Source organism: Vicia villosa, unplaced genomic scaffold (genome assembly GCF_029867415.1).
Source record: "Vicia villosa cultivar HV-30 ecotype Madison, WI unplaced genomic scaffold, Vvil1.0 ctg.000972F_1_1_3, whole genome shotgun sequence".
In the NCBI taxonomy this organism is placed as follows: domain Eukaryota; kingdom Viridiplantae; phylum Streptophyta; class Magnoliopsida; order Fabales; family Fabaceae; genus Vicia; species Vicia villosa.
Genome location: NW_026705439.1, coordinates 25,506 through 42,996, shown reverse-complemented (window position 1 = coordinate 42,996; position 17,491 = coordinate 25,506). Strand labels below are relative to the sequence as shown.

Here is a 17,491-nt window from a genome sequence, read left to right as displayed (position 1 = left end):
AAAGACATGGCAAGAAGTCGAATAAAAAAGAAACAGGTTTGAACGACCGACTATAGCGAAAGAAGAAGGAAAGTCCAGATATTTAAAGAACGTTCTAAAGGCGATAAACATAATACTCCCCCTAAGGGTCTAGGAGGATACCAAGCGACTTTCGCTCAAGCATCAGTTATGTGCTTAGACCTTGGAGAGAAAAATCCCTATGTACATGCAAAAACCTCCCAAATTATAAGAATACAACTAAAAAGAGGATCATGACTATCACATGCAACTTGTCAATGACCGAATCAAGTACTATTGCACTGATGATGCTTCCAAATGCAAACTCTTGGCTTTGACACTGGTTAGACCAGTGTGGCTTTGGTTCAACAACCTTCTTAACGGTAGCATAGAGTCATGGACGGATTTTTATGATCAACTTACTGCATATTTTACCGCACACAAAAGACAACAGGTTACCATAGCCATCCTCAGCTGCATGATGCAAGAAGCTAAAGAGAGTCTATTATCCTACATTGATCGTTTCACTCAAGTTGCAATAGAATTAGAGGGAACCGAATAATCAAGATATGTTAAACTTGTCTCAACCTTATATAACATTACAAGAAAAACTAAATTATCATTTTGATAATCTAGTTTCATCCATCGATGCTCGCTCGAGCCCCAAACTAGAAAATATCCCTGTAGGCTAAGAAAGGATATCGCCAAAAAGACATGTGACCAATATGATAAGTATACTCTTTTGAAAACTTTTCAAGGATGAATCCATGGTTTTAAATTGCGGACCGCATCACCTGATGCGGCCGCAATATTGCGGTTGCGGTAGTGTCCGCATCCGCATCAGGCCGCAATTGCGGTGTGATTGCAAATCACAACAAAAACCGCATCGTAACACCGCAACGGCCGCATTATAACACTGCATCGGCCGCATTAAGCCGCGTCAGGCCGCATCAAACCGCATCAGATTATGCAATGCTCGCAAAAATTATTTGGTCTATCTTCTTTTTTAATTATATCGAAGATTTAAAATATATTTTAAAAGGATTAGTGATATTTAAAATGATGACGAGTTGTTAATGAGATATATTTGAAAATTTAGAGAAGAAATTGAAGAAATGTGAATTCAAAAATAAATAATATAATATAATATTTTATGTTCATAAATATGAATTCACGCCGCAACGACCGCATTCCGCATCGCAACAACCGCAATAGCCGCAACCGCAGTGACCGCAACCGCATCCGCAGCCGCAACCGCAATTTAAGACCATGGATGAATCTACCATGAGTGAATATCGAGTTTACGAAAGAAGGAACTCGACCTCTTAACACCATGTAAGAATCTTCCCGGACAGATAGATCAAAGTATTTTCGTTTCCATATAGGGCATGGCCAAAACATTGACGATTTCATTCAGCTCAAAGAAGCTATTGAATCTTTGATCAAGAGGGGATGTCTTCCCGAATATGTTCAAGTAAGCAAACGAGAACGAGAAGGATCCTTGAAAACTAAATCCCCTACAAAGCTTCCTGTACCTAGTTCTGGGGCTGAGAAAGGGAAAGCAACAATGGCAAACCCATGTATATTACAGTTACCACAGGTGTAACACCTTGCATGAATCCTCTTTCCAGTGGAACGATCAAGGGATGGATCTTAGAGATGATGGCCATTTATCGAGGAAGGGGCAACTTATTGTCGAGTACTTCGAACCGACTATGTTGGAGTTATGAAACTCCAAAAATATTGGAGGAGTACCTAACTAGTCGTTCCCCTTGGTTATCATAGCTATTGTAGGACAATTCAATATCTCACGAATCCTAATAGATAAAGCTGGCTCATGTAACATCCTTTACTCATTGTTATTCGATAAAATGGACCTAGATCGAGGAAGTTTTATATCATGCGGCGCCTTAGAGTTGCATGCATTTAACGGAAGAACTATTCATACCTAGGGATACATATAATTTATGGTATTGATGGGAAAGGGCAGAGACATATGGACCATCAATACCCAATTCCTAGTCATCCAGGGAGGAAGCCTTTACAATTGTATCTTGGGTATGCCTTTCACTACCGCCTTGGATGATGTCGCTTCGACCGTGCACCTCAAACTCAAGTATCATAACTGTGAGCCAGCATAAAAACCCTCGTTATAAACACAATCATTAAAATATGAACTGTTTATTCCTTTATGATTGTTAACAGTAAAACCATAACACAAATATACAAATATATGTTGTAGTGAACTAGGGAACAACTGGCACAGTTGCTACCTATCATTGGACTCAATACATATCATTGGCTCTCCCCCTGAAGCTGAGGATGAGTGAAGTAGGCTAAATTCTCATGAAATGTAACATCTTTAGAGAAAAAGTATTTACGACTAGGAGGATGATAACATTTATATTCTCTCTTGTTTGGGGGATAGCCAACAAACATGCATCTGGCTGCGCGAGGGTCCAACTTACTTTGGTGTTGTTTATGGATATGGACAAAGGAAACACAACCAAATACTCGAGACTCGAAACTCTGCAAAATAGGAAAAGAAGGAAACTGTGAAGTCATAAACTGAACAAGACTGACATTACCTAACATGCGAGATGGAACCCGATTAATCAAGTAGGCAGCAGTCATAATGGCTTCTCCCCAATATGAGTTGGGAACTTCCATTTGGAAGAGAATGGCTCGAGCAACTTCAATTAAATGACGGTTCTTTCTTTCTGCAACACCATTTTGTTGTGGGATGTCGACACATGTAAATTCATGAGTTATTCCCCGTTGACTGGTAAAATTTGAAAGGATGTGATTAGCATACTCTTTGTCGTTGTCAGAGAGGATTCTTTTAATCCCCTTGCCAAATTGTGTTTGTACCATATTAAAAAAAAACTAATAAATAATTCCGGTACTTCTGGTTTATCCTTCATCAAGAAAATCCAATTTGCTTAAGTACAATCATCAATAAATGACACAAATCATTTAGCACCCGAAATATTAGAAATAGGTTCAGGTCCCCAAACATCATAATGTATGAAATTAAAAGGTTCAACACTTATATTGGAATTAGAAGTAAAAGAGATACGGTGATGATTAGCTAACTCACAAACATCACATTTAAAACACTCAACTAAATGTTGTAAAAATAAAGAAGGAAACATACAATTAACTAAAGAGAATGGTGGATGACCAAGACACTTGTGTTGAAGCCAAATTTATGCGGCAGAATGAGAAGAGGACACCGAAGACTCAGTCTGCAAGTAGGAAGCCAACACCTTCGAACAATTTGGTTCATTAGATAGGTAGTACAACCGTCCCTTTTCTTTAGTAACTCCAATTGTCTTCCCTGAGATAAGATTCTGAAAAACACAATAAGAAGTGAAAAACATTTCTTTATAATTCCAATATTTTATAATTTCAACAGATATTTATTATGCTCAACTTGTCAGTAGCACCATGAAAGACGTTTGCTGAAACAATTTTTTTGAGCACATCAGCTAGTTGACTTTCAAATTTGACAAATGGAAATTGTGCAATCTTTTGGTCAATATTCTCCTTTATGAAGTGACAATCAACATTGACGTGTTTGGTGCGATCAAGTTGTACCAAATTTTGTGCAATTTCAATGGTTCTTTTGTTGTCACAATAAAGAATCGTAAGTTCTTCATACTTGATTTAAAATTTTTTTAGAACACTTTTAATCTACAAAAGTTCACGCACACGATGGGCCATACATAACTCGAAATTTAGCTTCGCACTTGATCGTGCCACGACCTTTTGCTTCTCCAAGTGACAAGGTTACCCTCTACAAATGTAAAGTATCTCGATGTGGATCTTCTAGTTGCTTGATTACCTTACCCAATCAAAATTATAGAGCCTTTTAACACCATTTTTTGAGAACAATAATCCTTTACCAGGAGGATTCTTCAAATATCTTAGAATTCAATAAACAACATATGCTCTTCACTTGGTGAATGCATGAAGTGGCTTACAACACTTACATCATAAGCTATATCAGGTCGTCTGTGGGCCGAATATATTAGTCTCCTGATAACGGTCCTTATTTATAGGGACTTGGTGTGGGAATATTCCAAGCTTATGATTCAATTCCATAGGTGTTAATGCTTGTTTACAAGCAAGCATGCCAGTCTCGGTTAAAAGATCTAGCACATATTTTTTGTTACGAGAGAGAGAGAGAACGATCCGTTGTTTGGATTTAGCAACCTCAATTCCCAAAAAAATATTTAGGTTGTCGCAAGTCCTTCATTTTCAAATTCAGCAGCCAAATATTAATGCTTTTATTTCACAAGGATCAAAGTTGTTTTGTTGAAAGAATACATTAAGGATTATCTGTCATTATCATCATATCCAGATTTTTGCTGATGCCAATTCAGCTGACAGTAGTACTTAAAAGAACACTCTAAATCATTTCTAATTTGCTTGTTTTCAAATAGAGAACACGAAAACAGCATTTTCATTTTTATGTTTTTATTTGGAAGTTTTAACTATGTATATTTCTATTTCTTACAAGACTTAGTTTACTACTTCCATTTAGTCTTTTTGTTTCCTGCTAATAAAATTCATGAAACTTGCTGATGCAAATGTTTATCTTGCTGGTACTCTTAGGTTGATATTTGGTATGGGCTTATATGGATTTTTCGTAAGCAACACATTTCCTCATATGTCGCCTTCGGTTGACCGTTCCCTTGAAGGATCCTCTCTCTTTGAAATGTTCACTTTGAAGGTAATCATAAATCCTACAAGTAATGTTAGATTTGACTTCGATAGTAAGGTTAAAACGAAACTTTGCTATCGAAGTATAGATATTGTCACTCGTCTATACCCAACAAAGTGATGTCTGCCAACTCAAAAATCAGACGGTGGACTATGATGTGATCAGTGTTAATTTTTAGTCTTCGATACAAAAAATATTACTTCTAGTAATCTTAAATTTAATCAAAGATGTTATATTCTGGTAATCTCTAATCACACTTTTCTTTACCAGTAAAGAAATGTTCTTTGTCTAATCTAGTTTCCACAAAGCAAGGTCTTTGTTTTCTTAACAAGAAATATAAATAAAAATTTGAAGGCTATATTTTGGAAAGCAACAAAGCTAGCTCTTCATCAGATACCTTAACTTCGACGTACGATCCCAACGATGCAGCAAGCCTCGCAGCTAATTGATGTTTACACTGAAAAACACACACACAACGCAGCGCAATGATAAGAATGTTTACGGTGAATTTAAAAATATGAAGACATAAAAGACAAGAAAGTATAAGGCATTACACATAGTTGTTCCCCTCTGTTGACAACATCATAGAAGAAAGATGCACAAAAGTTTTCTGCAAAACACAGATATTGGTCTTTTTTCCGCGATTCCCCTGTAACCTAAACAAATGTAGAATATGCATATATTAATTTAAATCAAAAGCATCAATGATTCCTTACATTGTCATCAAAATTTGCTAAGCAAATAACATTAAAAATAATAGTCAGATTTTATAAACCAAAAACAAAATAATATCTCTAAGCCAAGTATTAGGTCCAACTAAAGAAGCACGGGTACGAAGACGACACTGATAGACAAAAAACCAATAAAAATTTGAGAAAATTAAAGTTGGAAAAGTCAAAATTGATTTTGACATATTTTGATGTTCACAACTAAAATTAATTTTCCCTCTGGAACATATTCTAAAATTGATTTTCCCTCTGGAACATATTCTAACATGAAGTAACACTTTGCACTATCAATTCACTCAAAATCTATTTCATTATAATGAATTTTGCACAATCAATTCAAAATCAAACACACAATGAATTCATTCAAAATCAAACACACAATGAATTCAACCACATATGTGATATGTGATATGTCGGTGTCCGACACAAGTATATGTCAAACACCGACTGCGGACATGCCTTCAATCTGAAATGCCGGCTCGCTTTATCATTCAAGTGTTTCAAAAATGTGTGTCTGAAACCGAAACCGACACTAACACTTGTTATTACGTTTAATTTATTCATTTTTTTCAAATTATTACCACTGTGAACGTGTCAGTGTCGGTGCCATGTTTCTGGTGTTTGTAGTTCATAGAACAAAAATCTATTGAATGTAAGTAAAGAAACAAAGGTAGATGCAAAGCAAGATAGGTGCAAAGGTGAAACCTGAAAGATAAACCTTCCACTTGGTTCACCAGAAATCCTCTTCGCACCTCTTTGATCCACTATTCTACTAGCTCCTTCAAAGTTCTTACCAAACAAAAAATGTAAACTGAATTTTCACAAAAACATACAATTTTCAAACACAATAACAATAACAATAACAATGTATGGTATATAAATTGAAAGAAAAGAAAAATGGAAGCAATATACTTACATATAAAGTTGATCATCATTCACTGTCAATTGAAATAAAACCAAAATTAGGGTTTCAAATTTTGGATTGAAATGATTAAAAATGAATACAAAGTAATCTTATACCTGTTTGGGTTGATTCAATTTCCTTCCACACTTTTTCTGCTACTAAATTACTTGCACTCATTCTCAGTTTTCCAGTGACTACCCCCTTCAACAAAATAAAACTAATTGCAATAAAAATGAAACGGTTCATTTTCTAGAAAACCAAACCGGGTCCATATATGGTTCATAAACGGTTCATTTTCTAAAAATGAAAGAAGTAAAAATCCGCACAACACAGGTTTAGACTTACTTAGTTACTCAATATGTATTTGCTTATCATCAGCTTTTTCTTCATAATCTACATAAGCAAGATTAGAATGTAGTTGGCACTGTAATATTCTGAATTCATATATATGTAAATGGAGAATCATATGGTCCAAAATATTTTCTTATCATCAGCATCTTTGTACATTCTTCATAATCTACATAAGCAAGATTAGAATGTAGTTGGCACTGTAATATTCTGAATTCATATATATGCAAATGGAAAACTTCTGCTCAATGATTGAAAATTTCTACATTATATGCATTCAGTACCTCATTGTATGTTATGTTTCATTAGTTTTCAAATATCATTGAATCCTCAATATTTTCACACCAGTTATGACTTGAAAAGTCTCAGTTTGTATAAGGATATTTGGCTTCACCACCAATATTTAGTAGAATTAGTATGCAAGCATTAATTAATAGCTAAATCATGCAATCCTTCAACATGCCACAATTAAAGTTATGATGCAATATTGCAAGAAATAACAGAACTAATAAAGAATACCTTGGGTTAGAAAAGTGGTTTTTACACAACAGTAGTCTAGTACACCATATTTGACTGTGAAGTTGTGTCATGTCACTAATAGTATTCATTCATATGTGAGTCTTCTTGTGTCTGTCTACCTTTTACAGCCAACCATTCATTCAAAAAACAGTACTCTTATCTATTCTTTCACATGCCATTGAGTCTTTGCTCCTTACTTGCAATTACTGCTATCTCTCAATCTTCATAGCTCTTACTCTTTTTCTAAATTCAGCTATTAGCTACAACTTCCTTACTTGCTGATTTGCTTAACAAAATCAAAAACAAGATGGCTACAGCTGCAACTATGATAGGAGGTGCTTTTCTCTCTGCAACTGTTCAAACCTTAGTTGAGAAACTGGCCTCAACAGAGTTTCTTGATTACATTAGAAACACCAAGATCAATGTCACACTCTTGAGAAAGTTCCAAACAACCCTGCTCACTCTTCAGGCTGTGCTGGATGATGCAGAAGAGAGGCAGATCAACACTCTTGCTGTCAAAAAGTGGCTAGATGACTTGAAAGATGTTGTCTTAGATGCTGAGGATTTGGTCGGTGAAATAAGTTACGACTCTCTTCGGTGCAAGATGGAGAATAGACAAGCTGGAAGCAGAACTAATCAGGTGTTGAGTTTTCTTTCATCTCCTTTCAAAAACTTCTATAGAGACATCAATTCCCAGTTGAAGATCATGTGTGAAACACTTGAACCTTTTGCACAACATAAAGATACCCTTGGATTGCAAACAAAAAGTGCTAGAGTTTCTCGAAGACCACCTTCAAGTTCAGGGGTTAATGAATCTGTCATGTTTGGTAGGAATGATGATAAAGATACAATCATCAATATGCTTTTATCAAACTGTGGCACCAGCAAAAATAATAATTTAAGTGTTGTCGCAATTTTGGGTATGGGCGGTGTTGGAAAAACAACCCTTGCACAACTTGTTTACAATGATGAAAAAGTTGAACAGCATTTTGATTTCAAAGTCTGGGTTTGTGTATCAGAGGGCTTTGATGTTGTGAGAGTAACTAAATCTCTCCTTGAATCAGTTGTTAGAAATACAACATCTGATGCTTCAAAGGTATGGAAAAGCGATAATCTTGACATTCTTCGAGTTGAATTAAATAAAAACACGAGGAAGAAAAGATTTTTGATTGTGCTAGACGATTTGTGGAATGATAGTTACAATGAATGGGATGAGCTACTCAGTCCACTTGTTGATGGAAAACCTGGAAGTTCGGTGATTATAACAACGCGTCAACAAAAAGTTGCAGAGATGGCAAAGACATTTCCTATTTATAAATTAGACCCTCTGTCACATGAAGATTGTTGGTCTATACTCTCAAAACATGCATTGGGAAATGATGAATATCACGACAGTAAAAACATAGCCCTTGAAGAGATTGGTAGGAAGATTGCAAGAAAGTGTGGTGGATTGCCAATAGCTGCTAAAACACTAGGAGGACTTCTACGTTCAAGGGTAGACACAAAGGAGTGGACTGATATTTTGAACAGTAACGTATGGAACTTACCAAATGATAATATAATGCCTGCTTTGCATTTGAGTTACCAATATCTTCCCTCTCATTTGAAAAGATGTTTTTCGTATTGTTCAATTTTTCCAAAACATTATCCACTTGATAGGAATAAATTGGTTTTGTTATGGATGGCAGAGGGCTTCCTTGATTGTTCCCAAGGGGGAAAATTGGAGGAGGAATTAGGTGATGATTGCTTTGCTGAATTGTTGTCTAGATCCTTAATTCAACAATCAAATGATGGTGCTCATGGAAAATTGTTTTTCATGCATGATCTTATCAATGACTTAGCTTCAACGGTATCTGGAAAAATTTGTTGTCGGTCTGAATGTGGTGGCATTTCTGCAGAGGTTCGACATTTGTCATATATTCAAGAAGAGCAAGATATTTTCATGAAGTTTATGCCTTTCTACAATTTTAAATGCTTGCGAAGCTTCCTACCCATTAGTTTTTGGAGGTCACACAATTACTTATCCGTCAAGGTGGTTGATGATTTGCTACCACTACTTAAAAGGTTGCGCGTGTTATCGCTATCACAATATACAAACATCACCAAGCTACCAAATTCAATTGGAAATTTGGTGCAGTTGCGGTATCTAGATCTTTCCCACACTAAAATCAAAAGCTTGCCAGAGACAATATGTAACATTTACAATCTGCAAACCTTGATTTTATTTGATTGCTACAGTCTGACTGAATTGCCAAAGCATATGGGAAATTTAATTAACTTACATCACCTTGATATAAGTGGAACTGGCATAAAAGAGTTGCCTGCGGAAATTGGTGGACTAGAAAACCTCCAAACTTTGACTGTTTTTTTAGTGGGTAGGCGACTTGAAGGGTTAAGTATCAAAGAGCTAAGGAAGTTCCCAAACCTACAAGGAAAAATCACCATAAAAAACCTACATAATGTTGTTGATGCAAAAGAGGCAGAAGATGCCAACCTGAAAAGCAAAGTGAAAATTGAGAAGTTGAAGTTGATATGGGGGGAAATAAGTGAAGACTCAGTAAAAGTAAAAGTTGTGCTTGAAATGTTACAACCACCAATATACCTGAAGAGACTTAAAATTGACTTATATGGTGGGACAAGTTTTCCGAATTGGTTGGGAAATTCTCTGTTTTCTAACATGGTGTCCCTTAGCATTCATAATTGTGAATATTGCATGACACTTCCACCGCTAGGCCAATTACCTTCCCTCAAGAAGCTGAGTATATCGAATTTGTTGTTATTGGAGACAATTGGCCGAGAATTCTATTGTATTGAGGAAGGAGAATGTTCCAATTCTACCTTCCAACCATTTCCATCCCTTGAATACATGCAATTTCACAAAATGCCAAATTGGAAGGAATGGCTTCCTTTTGAAGGCATAAATTTTGCATTTCCTCGACTTAGAACTATGGAGTTACGCAATTGTCCCGAACTAAGAGGGCATTTGCCTAACCACCTTTCTTGCATGGAAGAAATTGAAATGGAAGGTTGTTATAATCTATTGGAAACACCACATACTCTGCATTGGTTGGCGTCAATCAAAAGAGTAAAAATTACAGATAATTCAATTGATGGAGATAGGAGGAGCACTCAATGGTTAATACTTGAGGTTGGCTCTCCATTGCAACATGCAACTTTTGGAAGTTTCCCAATGTCTATTCCTAAAATGATTATGCGTAGCGCTTTTCTTACTCACTTGGATCTCTGTCATATTGATAGGAAGTTATCCTACCAAGACTATAAAAACAACCTTGTCCTCAAGGTTGTCGTTTTGGAATCTGGTGGTTTTGGGTGTGGATCCGGTGGTTTGGCCGGAGGCGGTGGCAAATATGAAAGTTCCGCCGAAGTTGATGATGACAGAAGCTTCACCTGAGTGTTCGTCGGAAATGACTTTGGATTTGTCACCAGAAAGGTTGCCCGAAGTGCTATTGCCGGAGATGTCGCCGAACTTGAGTTTTTTGGATCTGAAATTTTCTTTATTTCTTCTCTTTCTGAAAGTGTTTCTGTAGTGATCTGCACGGCATTTTTTTCATTCAATTCTTGTTTGTTGGTTTTTACAACCTTCTCTTGCAATTTTGTTTTCACATTTTTGTGTGAATCATGAACTATTTCTGCAGCAATCTGGTGTTTTTCCTCAGAGTTTGGTTTTTCTGCTACATACTTTTGATATTTTTTTTTTGTAAGCAAACTGTGATGCCTTGAGAGAAAGGCCAAAGGCTTGAATTTGTTCTTTCAACTCTTCTCTAGATCTGTTTGAGATTTCATAAATTTCAGTTATATATTGTTTTAGAGTTTCTACTTGTGAATAGAAATCTTGAGGTGAAGGTGTTGAAATATGGTTAGATGATGAAGTTGTTGTGTGTGTAACAATGGACTCATAAGGATAAGAGAAGGTGAAGGGTGGTTGTTGATGTGAGTCAGAAATGATGTGGTGTTGTTGGTATGGAATGAAGGTTGAAAATGGAGGATTTATGGATGGGTAGTAACATGTAGGATATTGGTATTCGGATGGAGGAATGAAGGTGTTGTGTTGTTGTTGGTATGGAATGTAGCAAGAATATGCCATAGAAGAGGTTGAGTGCAAGAATGAAAGCACCAATTGATAGGAAGATTTTCCTATCAAGACTATAAAATTAGGGTTTGAACAATAAAAGAGAAAAACATTAAAAATTAAGCTAAGAAAATAGAGATAAAAGATAAAGGGTTAAATGCAATTCACCCCCCTGCCATTAGGGCGTGTTTCAGATTTGCCCCCCTGAATTTTTTTTTAAAGAAGACACCCTTATAAAAGTGTAAAGCCAGTTTCACCACACCCTTTTACTACTAATGCTGACTGGGCTTTGACTATTGGATGACGTGGCAAAGGAATAATTGATGAGTGTGTTATCTTCTTAACCAATCTTCATAACCAATCTTCACACTCTCAAAAATCTTCATCAATTCACTCTCCAACAATTTTCACTCATCAAGAATCTGCAAATAAAAACCAGAAACGAATTCATCAACATCAATCACCGCCATAACCGCTTCATTCGTTCATCAACAATCCTCCTCATCATTCTTCACTGCGAACAACAACAACAACATTGCAAGCAGCATCAGACCTTCATCTACAAACAACAACAACCTATGGCAAACGTTAAATTGCGAAGGGAGAGGAAGAAAAACGGAATCGAAGCTTACCGGTTCTTGAAGCTTTATCTGAGGCTGGATGCACCGATATTTGTTTAGCAACTGGAGCTGAGTGGGTTCTAGAAACTTGGAAGACTCTCAAACTTAACTTAAGCTCTACATGAATTAGTTCATTTTTCAAAAGTGCTGCTGCTGGTTACAACATTTATTCTTTCTTCCAATCATAGGTCAAACTGATATGTATGATTCAATTGCATTATGTTAGTATAATTTGCTTTACAGTAGCAAATAGAATTCAAATGTATGTTTGTAATTTATAGTTTCTTTGGGGCAACATGCTTTTGAGAGCTTTTTTGTGTTAGACCCTACTTTTGGCTTAGGTACATGACAGTAAGAGATGTGGCCTTAAATTGTGGTTCCCTTGAATATGGAATTTTTGGAAGGTAAGAACCGGTCAATTATCCACAATAAGTGCTTGTAGACAGGATGGTAAGGAATATAAAAAATACCTCTTGGAATTCGCTGAAAACTAAATCAAGCAGCATCAAATACAAAACAACTATATGGTAATGCCCAATAGAAAGCCTAGGCTCCTAGAGGTCTTTAAGTTTCAAGCTGAAGGTGTTGGTTTCGATTTGGTCAAATCATCAACCAGAGAGTGGTCTAGATGAGGAGTGTTTGAATTTGGTGTTGTAAATATCTATCTTGAGGTTCTGCAGCTCCGGTTTGTAGTTGTCTGCGCAAATTGATTTTGAATTTTGGTGTTGCAAATTCATCTTGAGGTTCTGCAGCTTTGGTGTTGCTAATATTCTTCAAGAGGTTGCTGTTTAGATGTGCCTTTGCGAGAGAGAGCGAGAGTTGGATTGCTGCGCCGTTGAGAGTTAAGATCAAAGATGGAGACGAGAGGACTGATACGGAGAGGATAAGCCCTCCGCCGTCGTGCCATCGCCGCGCATTCGTGATTGCTCCGGCCGCCGTCGAGTTCACACAGAGGAAAGGAAGAAGGAGAACGTGAAGCTATCTCACGTGACACAACCCTAATCCCTTTTCAATTTTGGTTCAATTTTGCCACGTCATCCAATAGTCAAAGCCCAGTCAGCATTAGTAGTAAAAGGGTGTGGTGAAACTGGCTTTACACTTTTATAAGGGTGTCTTCTTTAAAAAAAAAATTCAAGGGGGCAAATCTGAAACACGCTCTAATGGCAGGGGGGTGAATTGCTTCTAAATGTCTCCATGAGACTACATTATATAACTTTCTTAATGGATAATAATAATAACATAAAAGCCCAAACACTACTAAAAGCCCAATAACCATACTAATAATATAAATCCTATTATTACCCTTCTATCACATATTGAGTCTCTCACTGCATTTCCCACAAATGGTCTACCCACTTCATTGCAGTCACTTTATATTCATGGGTGTAGGAAGTTATCCTTCATGCCTTTTGAAACATTTCAAAATTACACATCACTTGTGAGTCTTGAATTGTGGGATAGTTGTGATTCACTTACATCATTTCCACTTGATGGTTTCCCTGCACTCCAAACACTCCGCATATTCGGTTGTAGGAGTATGAATTCCGTTTTTCTTTTAGAAAGTCCTTCACGTCGATATTCAACCCTCCGATCACTTGAAATCGTATCACAACGCTCAAATAAATCACTTAAAGTCAATCTTCGGTTGGACACACTCACAAACCTTGAAGATTTGGGTCTGAGATGTCCTGGAGAGTTGTCATTTTGTGAAGGAGTTTGTTTACCCCCCAAATTACAATCAATTTCTTTCCAAGGAACAATGTTGCATGTAAAGGAATGGGGTCTCCAAGACCTAACTGCTCTTTCAAGATTGACAATTCGAGAAAGGGGTGAAATGCATAACACCTTGACAATGGATTGGATCCTTCCCATCTCCCTTGTGTCTCTCACTGTCGAAGGTAATGTGTCCTTTGAAGTAAATGGGTTTCGACACCTGTCCTCTCTCGAAAATCTCCACTTTCATCAATGTCAGCATCTCAAGTCATTGCCAGAAAACTGCCTTCCTTCCTCGCTGAAATCACTTCAATTTCTTTTCTGTAAACAACTTGAGTCATTACCAGAAGACAGCCTCCCTTCCTCTCTGAAGAAACTGACAGTCGATGGATGTCCTCTGTTAGAAGAAAGGTATAAAAGGAAGGAAAACTGGTCCAAAATTGCTCACATTCCTGTCATACAAATAAATGACCAACTCACAATATGAAGACAAGTTGTCTTCCTGTTGTTTCAGGTATGATTTTCTTTCATACTTGCTTATTTATGTTCACAATCCAAACACATCTCTAAATATTTTCATATCATCTCATTGGTTAATAACTTTATTCGACAATTCTCAACACAAAGCCAATAATCAATCTCTGCTACGTTCCTCTATATGGGATCTAATGTATTCTTTCTTATATACAAATTGTTAATGGTTTACCTTTTATGTTTCCTCAGTTAAAATTGCATAGAATCAAATCTTTTGCACATTTGTTGAATAAAGTTAAATCAATCTTTTCTGTTATACTTGGGATAATATTACCGGAAATTCAAGTGTGTTTACTTTTATGAGACATGGTTATTCAGTTGCAATAAATAACACATTATGTTTTGCTATGAAATGTGTTTGTTTCTGAATTGAAACATTTTATACTACAATGAGAATTTGACAATCTGTCATTTGGAATATGAAAGGAAAATGCTTATTTGATCTTCATTTTCTTAAATTCTTACCAATTTTACTTCTTCGCTTCTTCAACGATTATGTGAAAACTGTTGGCTAATGTTGAAAAGGAAAATAATTTTTTTGGTCTTATTTTCAGGAGAGGCCTAAGTGGATGAAAAACAGCCCAGTTGGTGAATTGAAGATAAAAAGGGGTGCATGCTATTGTCGTGGTTTCCGTTGATTTTCGAAAGATTTGATTTACGTAGCTAATATTCAGTATGTATTTGATCATCATTTGATTGAATCTTTGTGTATTCTTCATAAGCTGCATGAGCCAGACAGATAGAGAAGAATGCAGTAAGCTTTGTAACGTGAACCTGTGATAAGAATAGCACTGTTACCTTTTTGACAAGTACGACCTTGTTGATTTGACACGACAAGTATTATCGAAATTTACAAACCAAGTATACGTCCAGGCAATTACATCGTTTCAGAAGAAGAATATCGATGCTTTGCACTTGAACAGCCATAAGTTCCTCCAACTGATAAAAGATATTGATTTATTGCTTGATTTATCTTTGTGTTCCACTGCTTTGACATTCATAATTGTGAATATTGCACGACACTTCCCCCGCTAGGCCAACTACCTTCTCTCAAGAAGCTTAGTATATTGAATTTGTTGTTATTGGAGACAATTGGCCTAGAGTTCTATTGTGTTGAGGAAGGAGAACGTTCCAATTCTACGTCCCAACCATTTCCTTCCCTTGAGCATATGAAATTTCGCAGCATGCCAAATTGGAAGGATTGGATTTCATTTGAAGGCATAAATTTTGCATTTCCCCGACTTAGAACTATGGAGTTACGTAATTGTCCTGAACTAAGGGGAGATTTGCCTGACCACCTTTCTTGCATGGAAGAAATTGAAATAGAAGGTTGTTATAAGCTATTGGAAACACACCATACTTTGAATTGGCTATCGGCAATCAAAAAAGTAAAAATTGCAGAAGATTTAAATTATGATGTGTATGCTCAAAGCTCTCCCTTGCAACATGCAGCTGCTGAAAGTTACCCAATGTTTATTTCTAGAATGATGACGAGTAGTATTTGTCTTACTCACTTGGTACTCCGGAATATTCAATCTCTCACTGCATTTCCCACAAATGGTCTGCCCACTTCATTGCAGTCACTTTATATTGATGGGTGTAGGAAGTTATCCTTCATGCCTTTTGAAACATTTCAAAATTACACATCACTTGTGAGTCACTTACATCATTTCCACTTGATGGTTTCCCTGTGCTCCAAACACTTCTCATTGAGGGTTTTAGGAGTATGAATTCTATTTTTATTTCAAAAAATCCTTCACGTCGGCATTCAACCCTCCGATCACTTAAAATCAAATCCCATTACTCAATTGAATCGCATAAAGTCAATCTTCGGTTGGACATGCTCACCGATCTTGAACATTTGTCTTTGAGTTGTGATGGAGAGTTGTCATTTTGTGAAGGAGTGTGTCTACCCCCCAAATTACAATCACTTGTGATTGAATGCAAAAGAACAATGCCGTGTGTAAAGGAATGGGGTCTCCAACACCTAACCACTCTTTCGAACTTGACAATTATAGTAATGGATAACACCTTGACGATGGATTCGTTGCTCCCCATCTCCCTTGTGTCTTTAACTGTTTACGGCAATCCGTCCTTTGAAGGAAATGGGCTTCGACACATCTCCTCTCTCCAAAATCTAACCATTTTAAGTTGTCCGCATCTCAAGTCATTGCCAGAAAACTGTCTTCCTTCCTCGCTGAAATCACTTGTATTTGTTGATTGTAAGCAACTAGAGTCATTACCAGAAGACAAACTCCTTACCTCTCTCAAGAAACTTACCATCATTGGTTGCCCTTTGTTAGATGAAAGGTATAAAATGAAGCAAAACTGGTCCAAAATTGCTCACATTCCTGTCATACAAATAAATGACCAACTCACAATATGAAGACAAGTTTCCTTCCTGTTGTTTCAGGTATCATTTTCTCTTTCATACTTGTTTATTTATTATTCACAATCCATCACGTCTCTAAAGATTTTTCATATCATCTCATGGATTAACATTTTATGTTTCCTCTGTTTGAGATTTATTGTATACTTTTTCCTGTAACTTTTATCCCAAGAAACACTTGACTTAATGTTGTTTGAGACTTTTCTATAATGCTTTTTAGTTTGATAGAAAGATTTTTCTTTTTTGAGACATGGTTATTCAGCTTCAATAAATAACACATTATGTTTTGCTATGAAATGTGTTTGTTTGTGAACAAAACTATAATTATATATTTTTGTTAACTGGATAATTTTACACTGTAATGATAAATTTGAGAATCCAGTCATTGGAGTAAATGAAAGGAAATGCTTCTTTGATTTTTATTTTCTTAAACTCCTACCAATTTTACTTCTTCGCTTATTTGATGATTCTGTGAAAACTGTTGGCCAATATTGAAAAGGAAAATAATTTTTTTGGTATTATTTTCAGGAGAGGCCTAAGTGGATGAAAAACAGCCCAGTTGATGAACTGAAGATAAAAAGGGTGCATACTATTGTTGTGGTTCTTCATTTAAATATGTTTTAGAGGAATCAAATGCTTTCCGTTGATTTTCGCAAGATTTGATTTACGTAGCTAGTATTAAGTATGTATGTGATCATCATTTTATTGCATCTTTTGTGTATTCTTCATAAGCTGCATGAGGTAAACAGATAGAGTAGAATGCAGTAAGCTTTGTAATGTTTTCTTATTATTTGATTGTTGTATGAAATCTCGTGTTCCACTGCTTCGTTACTACGTGCAACATGCAGCATAAATAAATGGAACAAATTGAAGAAGCTGTCTTGTTCTTTGTTCTAAATTTATGCAGCCTTGTTAACTTT

General features: G+C 36.2%; 2 protein-coding genes across 2 annotated transcripts; one reads left to right on the top strand and one right to left on the bottom strand.

Annotated features, from left to right (window-relative positions):
- Positions 1-3,057: 3,057 nt before the first annotated feature.
- Positions 3,058-6,644, bottom strand: LOC131632625 (uncharacterized). The gene is made up of 6 exons (XM_058903372.1): positions 6,475-6,644; positions 6,371-6,392; positions 6,160-6,265; positions 5,281-5,382; positions 5,124-5,183; positions 3,058-3,350 (listed from the first exon to the last, which is right to left on the bottom strand). Exons 1-6 carry the CDS (start codon positions 6,602-6,604, stop codon positions 3,207-3,209), a joined length of 564 nt encoding a protein of 187 aa, XP_058759355.1. The 5' UTR covers positions 6,605-6,644; the 3' UTR covers positions 3,058-3,206.
- A 661-nt stretch (positions 6,645-7,305) lies between these two features.
- LOC131632618 (putative disease resistance RPP13-like protein 1) lies at positions 7,306-17,446 on the top strand. The gene is made up of 5 exons (XM_058903363.1): positions 7,306-10,473; positions 13,249-14,058; positions 15,731-15,779; positions 16,334-16,595; positions 17,100-17,446. Exons 1-4 carry the CDS (start codon positions 7,533-7,535, stop codon positions 16,566-16,568), a joined length of 4,035 nt encoding a protein of 1,344 aa, XP_058759346.1. The 5' UTR covers positions 7,306-7,532; the 3' UTR covers positions 16,569-16,595; positions 17,100-17,446.
- The last annotated feature ends 45 nt before the right edge of the window (positions 17,447-17,491 follow it).